General features: G+C 41.5%; 1 protein-coding gene across 1 annotated transcript in view; it reads right to left on the bottom strand.

The window, feature by feature from the left end:
- Positions 1 to 2,130: 2,130 nt before the first annotated feature.
- The window catches only part of LOC112568430 (platelet-activating factor acetylhydrolase IB subunit beta-like), a 46,193-nt gene continuing 32,633 nt past the window's right edge, over positions 2,131 to 15,690 (bottom strand). Inside the window, 1 exon segment of the mRNA XM_025245732.1 lies at positions 2,131 to 2,250. Within this exon segment, the coding sequence (XP_025101517.1) occupies positions 2,131 to 2,250 (120 nt within the window).

Raw genomic sequence — 15,690 nt, 5'->3', positions numbered from 1 at the left:
GAGACGGGCCGCCGAAGATAACCTCCACGCTTCGCTACCTTGTCTCCGCCCTTGTCACCAACTGTCACCGAGACCCGTTCGCAAAGGACATATTCCAGGAAAGCTGAAAACAAAACCCATCGTTTTGAGTCTGAAACCCGATGCTTGGTTGTGGTACCTCAGGCAGTTATTGATTATTTCTTTTAGTGGACGTCTATATGCATTAAGAATAATTGCTGATATTCGTAGAAATATAAAATCTCGGTGAAAGATACCATGGAATAGATCACTACTGCATACTAGAAGGAAAGCTCAATAACATACCTTTGGAATGACTCGATGATTGGCACTTTGTACCCACTTGAACATCACTGAGCCTCCTAGCAGGCTTGTCGACCCCGCTGATCGAAAACATCCGCTGTCGTATTTTTCACACAACAATAAGAACGGATCGCTACAAAAATTAAAAAAAACGCCGTCTCAAAAGAAATATAAGGAAGGAGATGACTGAAAACAAACAGAAATGAAGTCTGATATTTACGAGCAGAAATGATTCACAAAGATATAGTTCCATCATTGAAGCCAACCTGTCATTCCACTTGCCTATTCCTCCACTCCTTAGCAATGCCAGTCACAAAAAGCATGAAACGCTGACAAGTGAGGCTGATTAATACTCAAGCACAATTAGCAACCCGGAAGTGACCCACCTTTAAGATGAAAGTGACGGAAGCTTTGCGTAGACATTGGATGACGCAGGTATAAAGGCTATGTAGGTCATGTGCGTGACATTTTCGGAGGTCAGCTTTCTGGCTGCTGTACACATGACTTCGAATCTGTCTCCCCCTTCTCGTCTCTAAATAACAGCGCCCGCAGTATTCGATCAGAAGTGACAATAACAATATTTTTTATCTGATATACTTATGACTATTTGAGAGGCGAGTGAGTAAAGATAATAACACAAAGACAAACACATATATTAAACCAAGACAGTGTGTATACTTAAAAATAAGATATTGAAACAATGACATCGGAGTAGGGAATGAAGTAAAAGAACTTGTTTGGGTGTGACATCTCTCTCTAGCTCTTGTTTGTATGAAAACTCTACGATGGCCTAAACTACAAAGTTTTTCGTTTGTTCGTTCTCTTGGTCGTGTGTCTTTGTTTCCGTATTTAAGCGCCGGGTGTTAAAAACGAACCTCAGCCAGTTTCTCATAATACTCCTGTGCAGGTGGATTTTTTATTTTGTTGTCAAAATCACAACTTTTTTCCTAAAGATAATCAATAGTGCTTTCTTTCTGTCCTGCAAACTCTTCCTTATAAATAGTTGTTTATTGACATACCATGTGTATTTAGTATAAAATAGAACTGTTTAAAAAGAAGAAGCTTTTTTTTTTTACTTCCAAGTCTCCCTGATATTGCGTGACTGCTCATCCAACCACGTGATGTTACATTCATCTGTCCGGCATCCATAAAAATCAACTTCGAGTTCTGCCTCGTTGTATAAAGCTGCTTTGACCTCCAGGGTGTACGGGTAGATAATGACGGAGCCTGTGGGCAAACATGGAGACATATTTTGAGCCCCTGTGACACCAAAGCCCCAGCTTTTGACACACTTCCTTCGACACTGGATGGGTGTCTTACTACTACTACTACTACTACTACTACTACTACTACTACTACTACTACTACTACTACTACTACTACTACTACTACTACTACTAACTACTACTAATAAAGTGTAATTTACATAGTGCATAATCACAAGGGACCATCTTCTCAGCGCTTAACAAGTAGGAAATATGGACAGAATATGAAGAGCGGAAGGTGAAACAACTATGCAGTAATAAAGTCAAATATAGAAGACACAAAAAGGAGTCAAGATGGAGAGAGTCCAATAGTAGTAGTAGTCGTAATAATAATAATAGAACAAAGCAAGGTATCCCAATACATGTATATTGTATGATAGGATTATTGCCGATGCACTTTGCAATATGCTGAATATAGCACACTATTAACCAACAAAGGTATAAGGACTAGATATCTACCGGCGGCGAATACCTCCCGAAAATCCTGTAAGATGGTCACGTGATCATCGCTGAGTTGCCGAGCAGATGTATTTGCCCTGTCTACAGTAGGAGGTGTTGTACACTTTTAAGGCGACTGACGAGTCATTCGGTTGTAGAAGATGTCAATCTTGTTCTCCTGCGGTTTAATTGTCACTCGTTTCTGAAAATGGTTATCCTCGCGTATCCACTCAACAGACGTTAGCACCTGCAAACCATTCAAAGCCACATACAGAAAGTTAAAGTGTTCTTAAGATATGGTTAATTGACTGAAATTCAAAAGAACTGAGTCCATGAGGTAGCTTGTTTATAAAGATAACAACACTGTCAACACATTGGCGCAACAAACAAGAAAAAGAAATTTTAAAAAGACAATCTCTCACAAAGAAAATATACAAATAGATGTCATGCAATTTAAGAGAAATAAAGAAAATTACATCATTGTGATGATACATGGTATATAAATTATATATATCGTTCCCTTCATAATTTGATATAGGTATGAGACAAAATGTTTCCCCATTTTGCGCTCAGGGAAATGACTTATTCTGCTTCCTAACTACTGCCCCAGACGGTGTGTGTGCAACACAAGAAAGCATCAAGAACATACTTCTCGAGGGAGATTCCGAGGCAAGATTTCACAGACGATAGTCAGGTCTGTGCCTATAATGGTGGGAGTCTCCTCCGAGGCTCAGTTATTTGCACGGACTTGATGACGTCCATCTCCTTCCCGCCCTTGACCCCGCTGGTGTGGAGAAGGACAAGAAGCAGCAGACCCAAAGCTGGAACATAAAAGTGTGCGCCATGGAGTAAGGGTGGTGGTTGGGTGGCGCTTTTGTAACACGTGTGTAAGTGTTGTTCACGCTTGACTGCACGAGGTTTGTTTTAGGACTGCTCATTGATTAGAAAGAAGTGAAAAGTGTTTGAGTTTATTTGTGTTGGGTTTGCACAAATATATGTGTGTGTGGACATCATTTTGCTTTTGTAAACATGAGTTATCCTTTCAGGGGGGAGGGTCAGAAAAATTGTAACAACAATAATAATCATCATCATAATCCAATCGATCCTTTTCATGAACTAAACACTAAATAAGCTTTTGTATAATACACCTGACTTCACATCTCTTTGCTGCTAGCAGGCCCTGACCATGACATAGTGATACTAGAACATGGCTGGTAGTTTACAAAACATATTATGGTTTACTGACGAAAGGCAGATAATTGGAAATGAAAGGGACAGAAAATATCCAAAGGGAATACGTCATTAGCGACAGGAGGGAAAATGGAAAGAGAAAATAAGAAAGAATAAAGAAAGTCAAAGGAGAAAAAAAAAACGAGTTTTAAAAAGTGGAGCGAAAATGAGAGAGATATTGGAGAGGAAAAGCGAATGAAGGGGTGGATAATTCTCCCTTCCCCTTTTGTGTAATCAGCCGCAACGACTACTGTCAACGAACTACCCACACGTTCCACAAGCAAAAGCGAGGCTCGATCATCGCTAATAAAAGATTACGTCACCCTCATGCACGCCCTCTGCGCGCCCTCACGTTCTCTCCGTTTGCACGGCCGCGTGACCAGGGCCCGATATCCGTCTCCACGGTCGGCTATGGCATGAGGGTGCTCTCCTATCCTGAAGACGAACTGTCGGTTTACTCTTTCAACCATCGATAATATGTTCGTGTCTGCCTTGTTTGCCAAGCACTACAAAAGATATGATTCCCTGCTAGTTAAGGACTGGTGTCGGAAATATCCCTCGACTGTAAATATCATATTCATTTTTATGGTTGTCATCAGAGTTACTTGAAAGGTGGCAGTGTTAGGATTGTTAGAAAAAAAAATGGTTGATGAGCATTAAAATATATGTAGTGGTATGTGATGACAGAAAACAGCAAGGACATCATACGAAATGGGAAAAAAATGCTTATTTCTGCATTTAGATGTTTTTTTTTAGAGAGGATATGTCAGATGTTTTGTCAAAGGTTTTTAATTCGCACTCTGGAGAACGGTACCACGAACTTGCATTACTAGACTGCTGGCAGACGATTTTTTTTCAGTTAACTACTAAAACGAGGCATGAGACTACAAAGCTTCCGGTTTAGTAACATTCTTTGTTACGGCTAGCCGAGACTAACAGTGGACCACTTTGCAAGAGACTAAGCGTTGGTCTTGGCAGACAGACAGCAATCCACCTATACACGTCCATGATGGTGAATGAATTTATTTTCACTCGGAAATAAAATGATCCACGAGGGAAGAAAATCGAGGGCTACCATATCGACTGCGATGATCAGTTTTTTTTTTTAAACATTACCTCTGCTGTCTCAAACTATGAATTCAATAAAATTGTATTCTTTGTACCATTATGTCTGTCCACTTTATTTGTAAGGTCGGGACAAAATTTGTTTCCACTTCTGTTTAATTTTTAAACCAAGTCACTCATGATATCCGCAAATACTGCAATTGGATAACTCTGCAACCGAAAACGTTCATCGCTTACTTCCCCTTACCTGACGACGAAAGTATAGTGTATGAAGTTATTAGCACTAGCCAAAGTACAAAGCATAGTTTGGTAAGCCGTGTTTTTGATAACCACACGAAGATCGGCAAAACTTGTGAAGTTTTTGCTTGTGAGACCAACTTTAATTATCAGGGGGGGCTGTATAACAACGCTCAAATTCCAGAAAAAAAAAACATGAAATATTCGAAGCGACTAACTTCGTCAAAAATAATAAGAACAAGTTTGCATGACAGTCCAACCGTAGAGCGACTGTGCTCTGCATTCATACCAGAATATTCTTTTAGCTAAAAAAGGCAGTTTACTTTCAAGAAGTAGCTGCACGAACACCTGAAGTGATCTCGATGAATATGATATTTCAAATTTAGCTCTCGAACCTCAGTATTTTAACTGTGATCGGCGCGAACAATTATTTGTCAGTCACGTGCAGCAGTAAATGATAACGAATCTCTGCAACAGCGTTCACGAAAGCAGCTATTTTTTGTTATAATAATATTTTTTTAAGTTTGTGTTTTGTTTTAATGCTATTTAACCAGTGAGTGAGTATGTTGTGTTGATTTTTGAACCTTCACAATATTCTGGTTCAAACAATGAACGTTTAAATAACCTTGAAGGCTACACACCAGCGTTTCACACTCGTCTTCGTGCCTAGAGAACTACAGATAAACTATCGCTCGATAAACTCGATTTGTATTGCTCCACCTTTCTGGCCATAAAGAAAGCTTGTCCGAGTACACCTATGCTGATCACGTAGCACGTTATTCGCGCAGCGGAAAGAGATTTCCCAGGACTTGCTGACATACAGGACAAATCGTCAACTTTGAAATTAAGTAATAAAAATAAACGCGTTGTGTTCAGGCGCTGAAACTTACAGAATATAATTATAGTTCTCTACCTACCAGAAGCTGTTAATAACTAAAAATTGATGGTAGGTCGTAAAAAACATTTTACATCACTGCACACCGCCTTGGTACGCTGCACAATGTGATTTCTGGGTTGTGGAGCTGTTAACTGACAGACCTCGCAAACGGTCCTGCAACAAATCATCGATGTTCATTATCCTCCATGTCGTTGGGTCCACCCTCAACAAACAACACCCAAGATGCGTTCGGTTTACGATGACAGCTACCCCCTTCCTTAAAACTGGCCTACCTGCTTGGTTATCTAACTGATTACAGGCGCGTGCCAAGTGTCACCCATTCACGTGAGGGCATCACAAACAGCACTTTAGCCAGTGATTGTTCGACATCATAAATTTAAAAAAAATACTCGCGTAATTTATTATTGTTGTTCTATTTTATTTCTTTCGAAAAACACCATCTTTAGGATGATAAGAGACAGCGCACACAAGATTAATGTATTTGATAAGAATCAACCAAACGGCCATACTTCTGAAAACTCACATCATGCTGCTCCGGTTTTTGACTCTACGTCAAAGTACCTGTAGCCGACCAAGGATAAAAGTGATTAAAAAGAGGAATGAGTATTTAAAAATCAAACAAACAAACAAACAAACAAACAAAAAACAAGCCCAACAGTTCTTCATAAGCGCATTCATGGACCACAGACCGTCATAATTTGGTGGTCAATTAAGAAATTTCTTTCAGAAACTATTCGTCCCCTGACGGGTACTGGTTGTTAGAGTGGGGACTGAGGGCACATAGATGGTTGCTGCAGCTGACGACCCGCCACTCATGACTGTCTTGAGGAATGGTGAGCAAGTCCTGCACAGAATGACCAGTCCCCTTCTTCATGTTCGAAAGCCAGTTCTTCTTCCGGCCAAACTCCTAAGTACTAGAAGACGTCTTCGACAAAGTGTGTGCCGAGTTACATACCCAGTCCAGATCGACCTTCGGCGCTTCGTTTATTGAAAGTAGGGTGTCCTGCGTCCTACGAGTGTGGCGACCATGCTCTTCCAAAATCATTGTGTTAATGTTCTCCGTACGAAAGCCCCCTCCCATGCTTGCGCTCGATGCCTGAATGTCCTCTCTGTTCGGCAATCAGAGTCACATTTCACATCTGCCTTAAAAGCAGGACTGGTATTACAACGGACTCTGTAACAGATTGAAATACGCATTAAAGCATGCCGAGATAAGGGACAGTACAAATTAGTCGACAAAACCGCACTTCCGCCGAGATTGGCTAGCAAAGTCTCTAACCCACTGGGTAGCATCCGAGACAACTGAATTAAAGCTCTCCTACTAGATTCAAACTGCCACGTGGTCCCATGGAACATCCGGTCACGCACGGCAGCCTTATTCCACACTGCCCTCGACTCATCTACCACATCTTAAATATCCACTATCGATCATAATAGTTTCTGCCTTGTCTTTCACGCTTGTGTCTTCGCCAATAATCGAAGCCAGTTCACACATGGCTTCGTCTCTGAGTGTTCGTTTATCCAAATCATCTGTCACCGGTTATGAACTTTTTCTTCATTCATGGTGCGTGAAGACTGCACAGAAATTACCGTGTAAGGAACTTCCCGTGATTACAGTCCTTTAGCCATGACTAAAGTACCCAAAACATCTTTATTGTCACCAACAAATAGTTTGCGCTGCTTTGCAAGCCTGACTATCGCACTCCACTCTTGATCGTAATTTGATGATTCTCTGTCTCTGTATTGAGACTCTTTCTCTCCATAAACCAACTGCCAACTAGACTCCATCATCTCATAAATCAGTTCCTCTCCTCCATCCAAATCATCCCATCCATCCCAATCATCCATCCACATCATCATCTTGACGACGGGACAAAATTCATCAATCCTCTCAAGAGCATACCAATTAATCCTTAGGACTCGAAACCAAGCTCTACTTGACCAAACCTGGCTTTGCTATTGATAAATTCTCGTCACAAGCAAACTTCTAGCGCTCGCTGTTTACACTACACAGTGCAAAGATTTGGTTGGCCGAGTATGGCATAGACTTCGTGCTGAGGTTCGTGCTTCCCAGGCTTTGCTTTCACATCACACAATGAACTAACTTAATTGCTCTCGCATTAGCAGACAAATAATAGAGTTACGCACAAGCAGATTAATAAGAGCCGGTACAGAGAAAGATTGCTTAGGGAATGTCGTACAAAAGGAACTGCTAACTTTCGCGTAATTGATAGACACTCTGTAGAAGGAATGTAACAAACAAAACACAACACTTATCAGTAAACACCGATAGTGAATTTCTAGATATATTAAGGGAAGACGTTCGATCTAGTTCCTCCGCCTCCACACTCGTACTTTTCCTCTGGTAGTCTGTCTAGCGCACGCTGCAAAGGGTCTGCAATCAGGGTAGTTCGACTACGGTGTGAGAGGATCCGGATAATGGGAACTACTAGACAGAAAAACATAAATCGGCAAGAGACAGATTCAAGTATTCCGTATTATCATCCCTAGGAGTATTGAAAAGAAAGAAAAAGTCAGGGCAACGAGACGAGGAAAGGGGGCGGGAGTCATAAACCTATCAAAACCAGTGAAGACACTGAGGACTGTCTTTGTTTCTAAGTAAATAATTTGTTTAGCCTCTTCTCTTCGTCCATCAACCCCTAAAATCCACTCTTTACGTTTCTTATGTCAAACGTCTCGTAGTGCGCACGAGTATCACCGCCTGCCACATGACGGCGAGGTGCACCTCCCTACCCGTGAGATCTTACCCTTTCTACCGTGATCGTGCCGCTAGGTCGGCTACTATCTGCCGCCTAGCAACGGTAGTGATCCGACTCCTTTCTTCACAAGTGTACATTATGACGCATCATGTGACGGATTTCGTCAACACACGAGAATCCGCAGCAGCCCATATGATCCTTTCACCGTGCGACTTCGAATGCAACAAAAACAAGAACGAATACAAAGGCCAAAACGAAACCGTTAGAAGAGGACCACAGTCAAATAATTTTGACTCTTGCCTAAAGTAATCCGATCAGGATCCAGCAACAAGCTCCCTGGCAACAAAATCGTACTCCTTTTGACTTAAAAAAAAAAAAAAAAAAAAGAAAGAGGCAACTATTACTATTTTTGCTCCCATCTGCTCATGTGTGGCCCAGAAACTGGACCCCATTGTCGCCAAGCCGCGCCACACCCACACAAGCGCACACTCACAAACACCACATACTCACAAACCTCACATCTCCTCTCTCTCACTACCGCCCACAATGGCGACATGCACGCGCACCATCCGCTCTCTTCTCACACACACTTGTGCCACAGCTTTGTTCAACCCCACAACATTTATTATTGATAAGTTGATATGAACAGGATGGCTCAAATACTAAATATATATTTATTGATTATTATTATCCACGACCTATAGTCAGAGAAATACAAATACCAACACACAGTTTGAAAACTATAAGATACATCTAAAATATTCAAAACTTTCCAAAAAGAATTTAATTTTTCCCCTTTTGGGTGGAAAAAAGATGAGGGAACTTTTACATGACACCGAACAAGAAGAGAGAGAACGCGAAAGATATGAGAGAAAAGAAGAGAAAAGTAAAAAAACCCAAACTTTTTCAACCAGCTGTACCTTTCTACATCTTTCAGCTGATTTCATATTTTCTTCAAAATTACTCTGAAGGAAAATTCTTTTAAATTATCTGAAGGAAATTTGTTTCTGCGAGCCTGCTGCTACTTTTCTTGATAGTCATCATACCAAACATTCTCATAGCCGACACTAGTCATTAGTCCAAATTGATCCAACATCGAGGAGCCTTTCTTTCAGTTTCAGATTAGCATCCATGACAATGCACTAGTTCCGTCACTTCGGACAGATTTCCTTCAACCACAAGCGAGTGTGACAGCTTCAAGTCAGATTTTCTTAGAGAATGGTGAAAACCGTTTTCGCTACATTTTTTGTTCGATTTCCGTCTGACATACACAGAGTATAACGGCTGTTCCGAATTTAAAATTAAAACAGTTTTCGCAGTTTTGGTTAAAGTATACTGCGGTTTCAAAGACAACGCTTCCAGCTCAGACCCAGCAAGACATATAGAAACATGCATGTGTTGTGTCGTTAGAAGTTATGGCGAAATTCTCTCCCTCTGAAGAAAACTGTCCTGCATCCTTGCTATTAAAAGCGATTTTTGTTTCGTTCTGCACGCCACTGTTCGCATGAATTTCTGAACCGCATGCATTTCGTCACGCGTGAGACAGGCACAACTGTTCTTTCAAAACTGTTGTGCCACGTCCCACTGGCGAACCACAACCCCGGGCGGGTGCCGTTAGCTGTCGGAGCGTGAACGATTCTCGACACAACAAGATTCCTATGACATCAGTCATCGCCCTTGGGCTCGTCGCAAAGTTGCGCAGCGTCTTACCTGCCAATGGCTTGCGAATGCCCGTAAGCATCTGATCGTTGACGGCACGTCATCGCACTGTTTGCCTTCCATTGCCCCACACCCTTCCCTCCCGGCACAGTCTCGGCGCAGCCTTTATATACTGACTGCCGGACGATTTCTTCTGTAAAATAAGATTTCTTGACTAATATCTGCAGTTGTTTGTGACCTCTGAACAGTTTCATCTCGCTTACAAAAAGTTTTGGAATTAACGATTTGAGAGGAAATTAAGATGCCATTCCCAATCTAGGAGAACTGCTTGAATAAGAGGGGCTTCCGGGAAATGAACTCAGAGCTCTTCACCCAAAATTCGCCCTGAAGATTTGATAATCTTCTTCTTTACAACAGCATCTAACGAGGTTGTAGCACATTGCAAGTAAATTACGTGTGTGTGTTTAAACTCCTATCCCCTTTCCCAAACTAGTTTTGATAACCGCTCAAACGCTAGTGTATTTTCCTTTTTTTTTTTAAAAAAATCATTACGCCAAGAAGACTTAAAAAATTGATGAAACCAAACACAATACTTAAAGGCCAACCGGCTTAACATTAGATTAATGAAACTCAACTAGTCCTTATCTAGCAAGTAGAAGAAAGGCAAAAAGCATTATGGTTGAGTTTGTTGATAAAAGAGTGCTAACCTGATAATTTCTATTAGTCGAGCTTGTTAGTCAAATCGCTGTAGGCCCACATTGTTGTTGAGAGATTCAAACACTTGCTTAAAGCTGTGGACCAAATATCTAAATATCATTGACATACATAATACACCAAAACTTATCAGGTTTTAATAAAAATCTGTTCAAATGCTTGTATTGCGTGAACAAATAGAATTATGTGATCTCACGGGTATGTGCGGGACTATCACGTGCGTTATCTCTTAACACACACGTGACTCACTCATTCATTTGCGAAATATTTTATCTCCTCGGGTCTGAGCTTTAAACACAACCAACAGTTTGACTAAATGCTGGTGCCCCGAGGCCGTCTTCCTACTACTGCGTCGACAGCACTCGACCCGGATACTCCCGGTCAGTGTATCGTAGCTTTGCCTGAGTCTGTTATGTCAAGCGGTCAAGCACCTTTGCACGCACGACACGCACAGACATCATGCATATAAGACTAAATCGGTTTGACGTGTCAACCATTTCTGCCGTTTCCGCACCCCCTTCCAGACACACAGTGGTCAAGAACTGTTCTGTGGCATGCGAGCTTGACTTTCCCGTTACGACAACTCTTTCGAAGCTATACTTTCTATTGAGACATTCATATAAAATATTTATGACATTTTGGTGTCAAGTACGAGAGTACCCCAAGGAAGTGCAACGTCATATGCCGAGTCACTCCTACCGTTGTTCGATGGCATTGCCTGTCGTTTCCTACGACATGAGCACTCCTAGTGACCTCTTGTTATTGAAGCGTACTGTCCGAAGAGTAACAGTTTTGTCTCTGCAGGCTTGTCGTGTTCAACGGGCGATTGGCCCTCAAACACATAAACCCCTTGAGTACTTAATCAGGTTGCGGACTGACCCGCGCTGTTAATTAAAGATAAGTCACATGTTTATTTAGAATGTCACAAAACTGATGGACAGCATAAAGGTTAGGAAAGGCAGCGCGCGCTCCGCAAACGATCAGATTACAAGCATTCGTAAAGCACCAGTATCACGGTCATAGGAGACAGCAGCGCTCAGGGCACTTACAGGAACCACTTGTTTGTGTCGGTTAGGTACTGTCCTACAGGTGACTAATGAAGCAGAAGGTCAGTACGACTCTCGATCAACGCCGATAAAACTGAACCAGAGAAGTCCCGTCTTCTGCCAAAGTTCTTCAGCTGTGGCGGAGGAAGTAAAGACATTGCTGGGCTTCCTGATAGTTCAAACCACGTTTGAGCTTCCCAGGCTCAGTCATTGGAGATGATGAACCCCAGAAGCCGAAAAATGGTTGACCTGCTCAAATGGCCTCGCCTCGTTGATGAGTAGGCTCAACAGAATCCTCTATTCTTGCGAAATCACCTTATGCATAGTTCTTTGTTTTGCGGTATCTTGCCAGTGTGCACGGTAATTCCTTCTTGGCCGTACGCAACTCATAGTGAAGTTCGCGATCGTGGGAACATGCTGGCCACCATCGGCAACTTTCACCACAGTGCCGTTGCTTGAAAATGCTGCAGCAACTAGGAATGGCACGATTGCAGGACTCAATTCTGTGTGTGAGCACACGTGGAGAGTTATCGATCTGAGGATTGATTCTATTCGGGAGGAGTCGTGATCCTAGTTGGAACTGACAGCTTCTGATAAAATACCTGCCTGTGCAGCCCTTTATAGTGTGACAGAAATACTGCCAATTTCATTTTCAACGGGCACTAAAAGTGACGCGGTATTGTGTTCAGTACTGGGTTTCGCAACTCTGGCTCTTTGGGTCAGACGCCACAGGCACGCAGTCTTACTGAAACTCACATGCGGCCCAGCGTGATGTCATATCTTTACTCGATGTCTGTACATCCAACTTGTGATATGACCTCCTCATCTGTGGTCATCCTATAAGAATGTGAAGTCTCCCCGAAGGCTTTAGAGGCAGTAACTTGGCACCACTTCCTGTCTCTAGGCCTTTGAATATATTGTTACTCAACTCCCCCAGCCCCCAAACCCTCGAGGTAACAAGATCTCAAACTCTCCACTTCCTCTTTATTTTGTATCCACCTTCCCCAAAGGTACGTCTCTCCCCTAACCTTGTTTTAACATCTGACACACTAAAAAAGTAGGTGAATCACACCTTGAGGCAATACCAAAGTTCAGGCTATTTGTGCTTTCAAAAAACATGTTTATTAACGTTTTACACGAATCACTGTCCATGGTTTTACCTGTGTGAAAGAATTACATTTTATGTTACAATTCAGATGAAAGTTAGATCCACCTGGAAAGGAAAACTTTGGAAAGTGACAAGTCAATGATGCTGAAGATACTTTATTGCGCTTCGGCATTTATCTGCCAGATAGCTTATGTACCTAGATCTAACCATTAGAAAGGGGTTTAGTTTACTTGTTGAGATACTGGGGCGTACACGTGGACTTTTGACATTTAAAAAAACAGTCAATGAACGAATAAACCAAAATTACATATCTAAAGAAAATGACTTTGTCAATCTGGGTAATGAGCCACCTATCAAGCAAATTTCAAAACGCCAAGAGCTCAGGTTTCGTTTATTCATAAATGAGTGGATGCTTGTGTTTTTAAGTAGCAAACTCGGGTAAACTTATATGTCATACTTAGCATCTTGGCGTATGTGATGTTCTGCTACGATGGTGGTGAAGTTAACAGTTAACACTTCTATAAAACACGTCTCAGAAAAACCCGTGTGAGTTCTATGACATCATTTAAATTATACAGCAAAAGAGATGGTCTAGTGAACAAACACAGCTGTTTACAGTTAATCATTGTGCAAAAACACTCAACATGCTTTGCACCGCACCCCGCTAAGTACACTCTTACAAGATATCGAATAAGTATGGCGATTATACCAGACAACAGCTGCAAGATCTTGCCTAAATGCCTTACCTAAAAAAAAGCATGCTTAGGATTCTCTACTTTTGTCTACCATCTCGATAAACAGCCTCCAGTTCAGCTGCAGACACGTTGGAGCGGCAAGTAGCGATAAAAAACCGCAGTGCAATTGATGCAGCCCACATAGAAGAGAAAATGAAACTTCTCTTCTTTTGAAGCACGAATGGTCTATCTCCTCAGTGCAGTTCATGCCAAAGCAATTTAATAATTTCTGGATACATCAAACATTCAGAATAGTAAAATTAGCGAGCAAAGGCAGCATTTTTAACAGCATCAAATACCAATAGCATATGGCACCAGTAAACATCATGTACATGGATGGAGAGGCCTGATTATCCTTTCTTTGCTCTCTACTTGATGTTTGAAGATAGCTAAGTCCCACGTATGTGTGTATAAACAACAGTTGATGAACAGTAGCATCGAAGGTTACAAGTGGTGGAATGTTAGTGCTATTTAGTCAAATAATTGGCAACCCACTCACTCAAGTCCAAATTTCCGAGTGCCTTCTCCAATATCGTGTGCGCCCATTTGTCCAATGTCACCTAAACAATTTCTTATCATGCAAGTGGTATAGTAAGATAACTATGCAGACTAAGCTGTAACGTTTGCCATATCAGATGAAATCATGGAAATGAAACACATTGTACTGCTGCCAATGATGCCAGATGGCCTTTCACGTTCGAATCTGATTCTGATGAGCAGATATGTAGATGTGTTAGTGTGAGTTGGCTGATATAGGGTGGGGAGGGCATCGAGAAAAAGTTTCATGCACATTCCACACTCGCATTTCTAAATTTATGATTACACTATAACTTTATGTTAGAGCTCTGCTTGTAAAAAAATGGATTTCTTCATTTGAGAGGTTTATTTGGAAAGACACTGATGCATGTTGTTCTTCCAGTGTTCCATCTTGTAGCTTCTAGCTGGGTGAGCGTACCTATAATGTGCTGGTAAGCACCCACAGGGAATCTGAGGTGCCATCTCCCTTTGTACCGACTCACACTTGAAGCCAGATCAATTCATGCAGTGCAGTGTCTCAGAGTTATGGACTGCACCTTTAATCTGCCGCACGGTGCCTTTAACCAGTTGATATCCCTGGCAAGTGGCTGCCACACGGTAGGTACGCCAACAAACTCCAATCTGTGTGATAATCGGACAAACTTAGTAACTGAGAAGAGAGCCTTAATAAGATTGTCACAGCCTAAAAAACTTGCCTGACACTCAGTAGAAGCGTTCTGAGCTTGCACCTCCAACATGTCATTGCCCTTCCGTGAGTTGATTATCCACTCTGCCGAACACATCAAGCACTCTTATTATTTACAGTTACCAGAGGACAATGTTGTTGTGCTGTAGTTGTACAAGGTGTGCATTGCTTGTCCTGTGCAGTGTGTGAGCATTATGTCCCTTATGTTAATGTGTACACGTGTACTGCTAACACAGGAATTGAGAAATTGTGCCTATTTCAAACTTAGAATTTCGTACAAGCTGCATATTTTTACGTTGTGGAGATGAGGGTTGATTAATTATTAGCTGTCATTGTGCACTGGGAAGTCCCGTCACGATGAAATGGCCCATGCCATTCTAAGTTGGAACCGCGAAAGCGAACATAAACACTAGTTTATTAACCTTTGGGAATCTGATGCCAAAATAATACAAGTTGAAAAATGCATGGTGGTCAAGAACCCCAAATTTATGGTTCTTCACCGCGCACAATACGGATCCATTGATCATCTTAAAAGAATGTGTCCTGAACACATTTTCTGATCATGATTAAAAGTAATGCTGCCAGAGAATGGTTATGGTGATTTAATTCTATATTTCTTAAACTTTTTAACAGCCTTGCTGTTGGCAGACCTCTTGAAATTTTACAACCATAATATCAAGACTCGACAAATAAAACGCTGTAAGATTCCCTTGGTTACTCTATATTACTTGAGTGAGCTGACCTGCAAGTAATTCTCGAGAATGCATGCTCTATTGAAGTTACATCTTGAAAGCAGGAATTTTTTTTATCAGTGCATTATCACATGAGTGAACTGCCAGTACTCTAGTCAGTAGCCTTTCACGGTGTTCAATGATAGTTACACAAACTCTGTTCATTTTCTAGATTTCTTCTTAAAATTAACATATGCCCCTGAATAGGATTGTCATTTTGAAGATGCGACATCAAAACTTCATAGAAAAAATTATAACTCAGGCCAGGTTCGAGATGATAATCAGAAATGGAGTAAATTTAACTCTTCAATAGCATAGACATC

The sequence above is a fragment of the Pomacea canaliculata genome, linkage group LG7 (genome assembly GCF_003073045.1).
Source record: "Pomacea canaliculata isolate SZHN2017 linkage group LG7, ASM307304v1, whole genome shotgun sequence".
In the NCBI taxonomy this organism is placed as follows: domain Eukaryota; kingdom Metazoa; phylum Mollusca; class Gastropoda; order Architaenioglossa; family Ampullariidae; genus Pomacea; species Pomacea canaliculata.
This window is presented reverse-complemented; position numbering and strand designations above follow the sequence as displayed.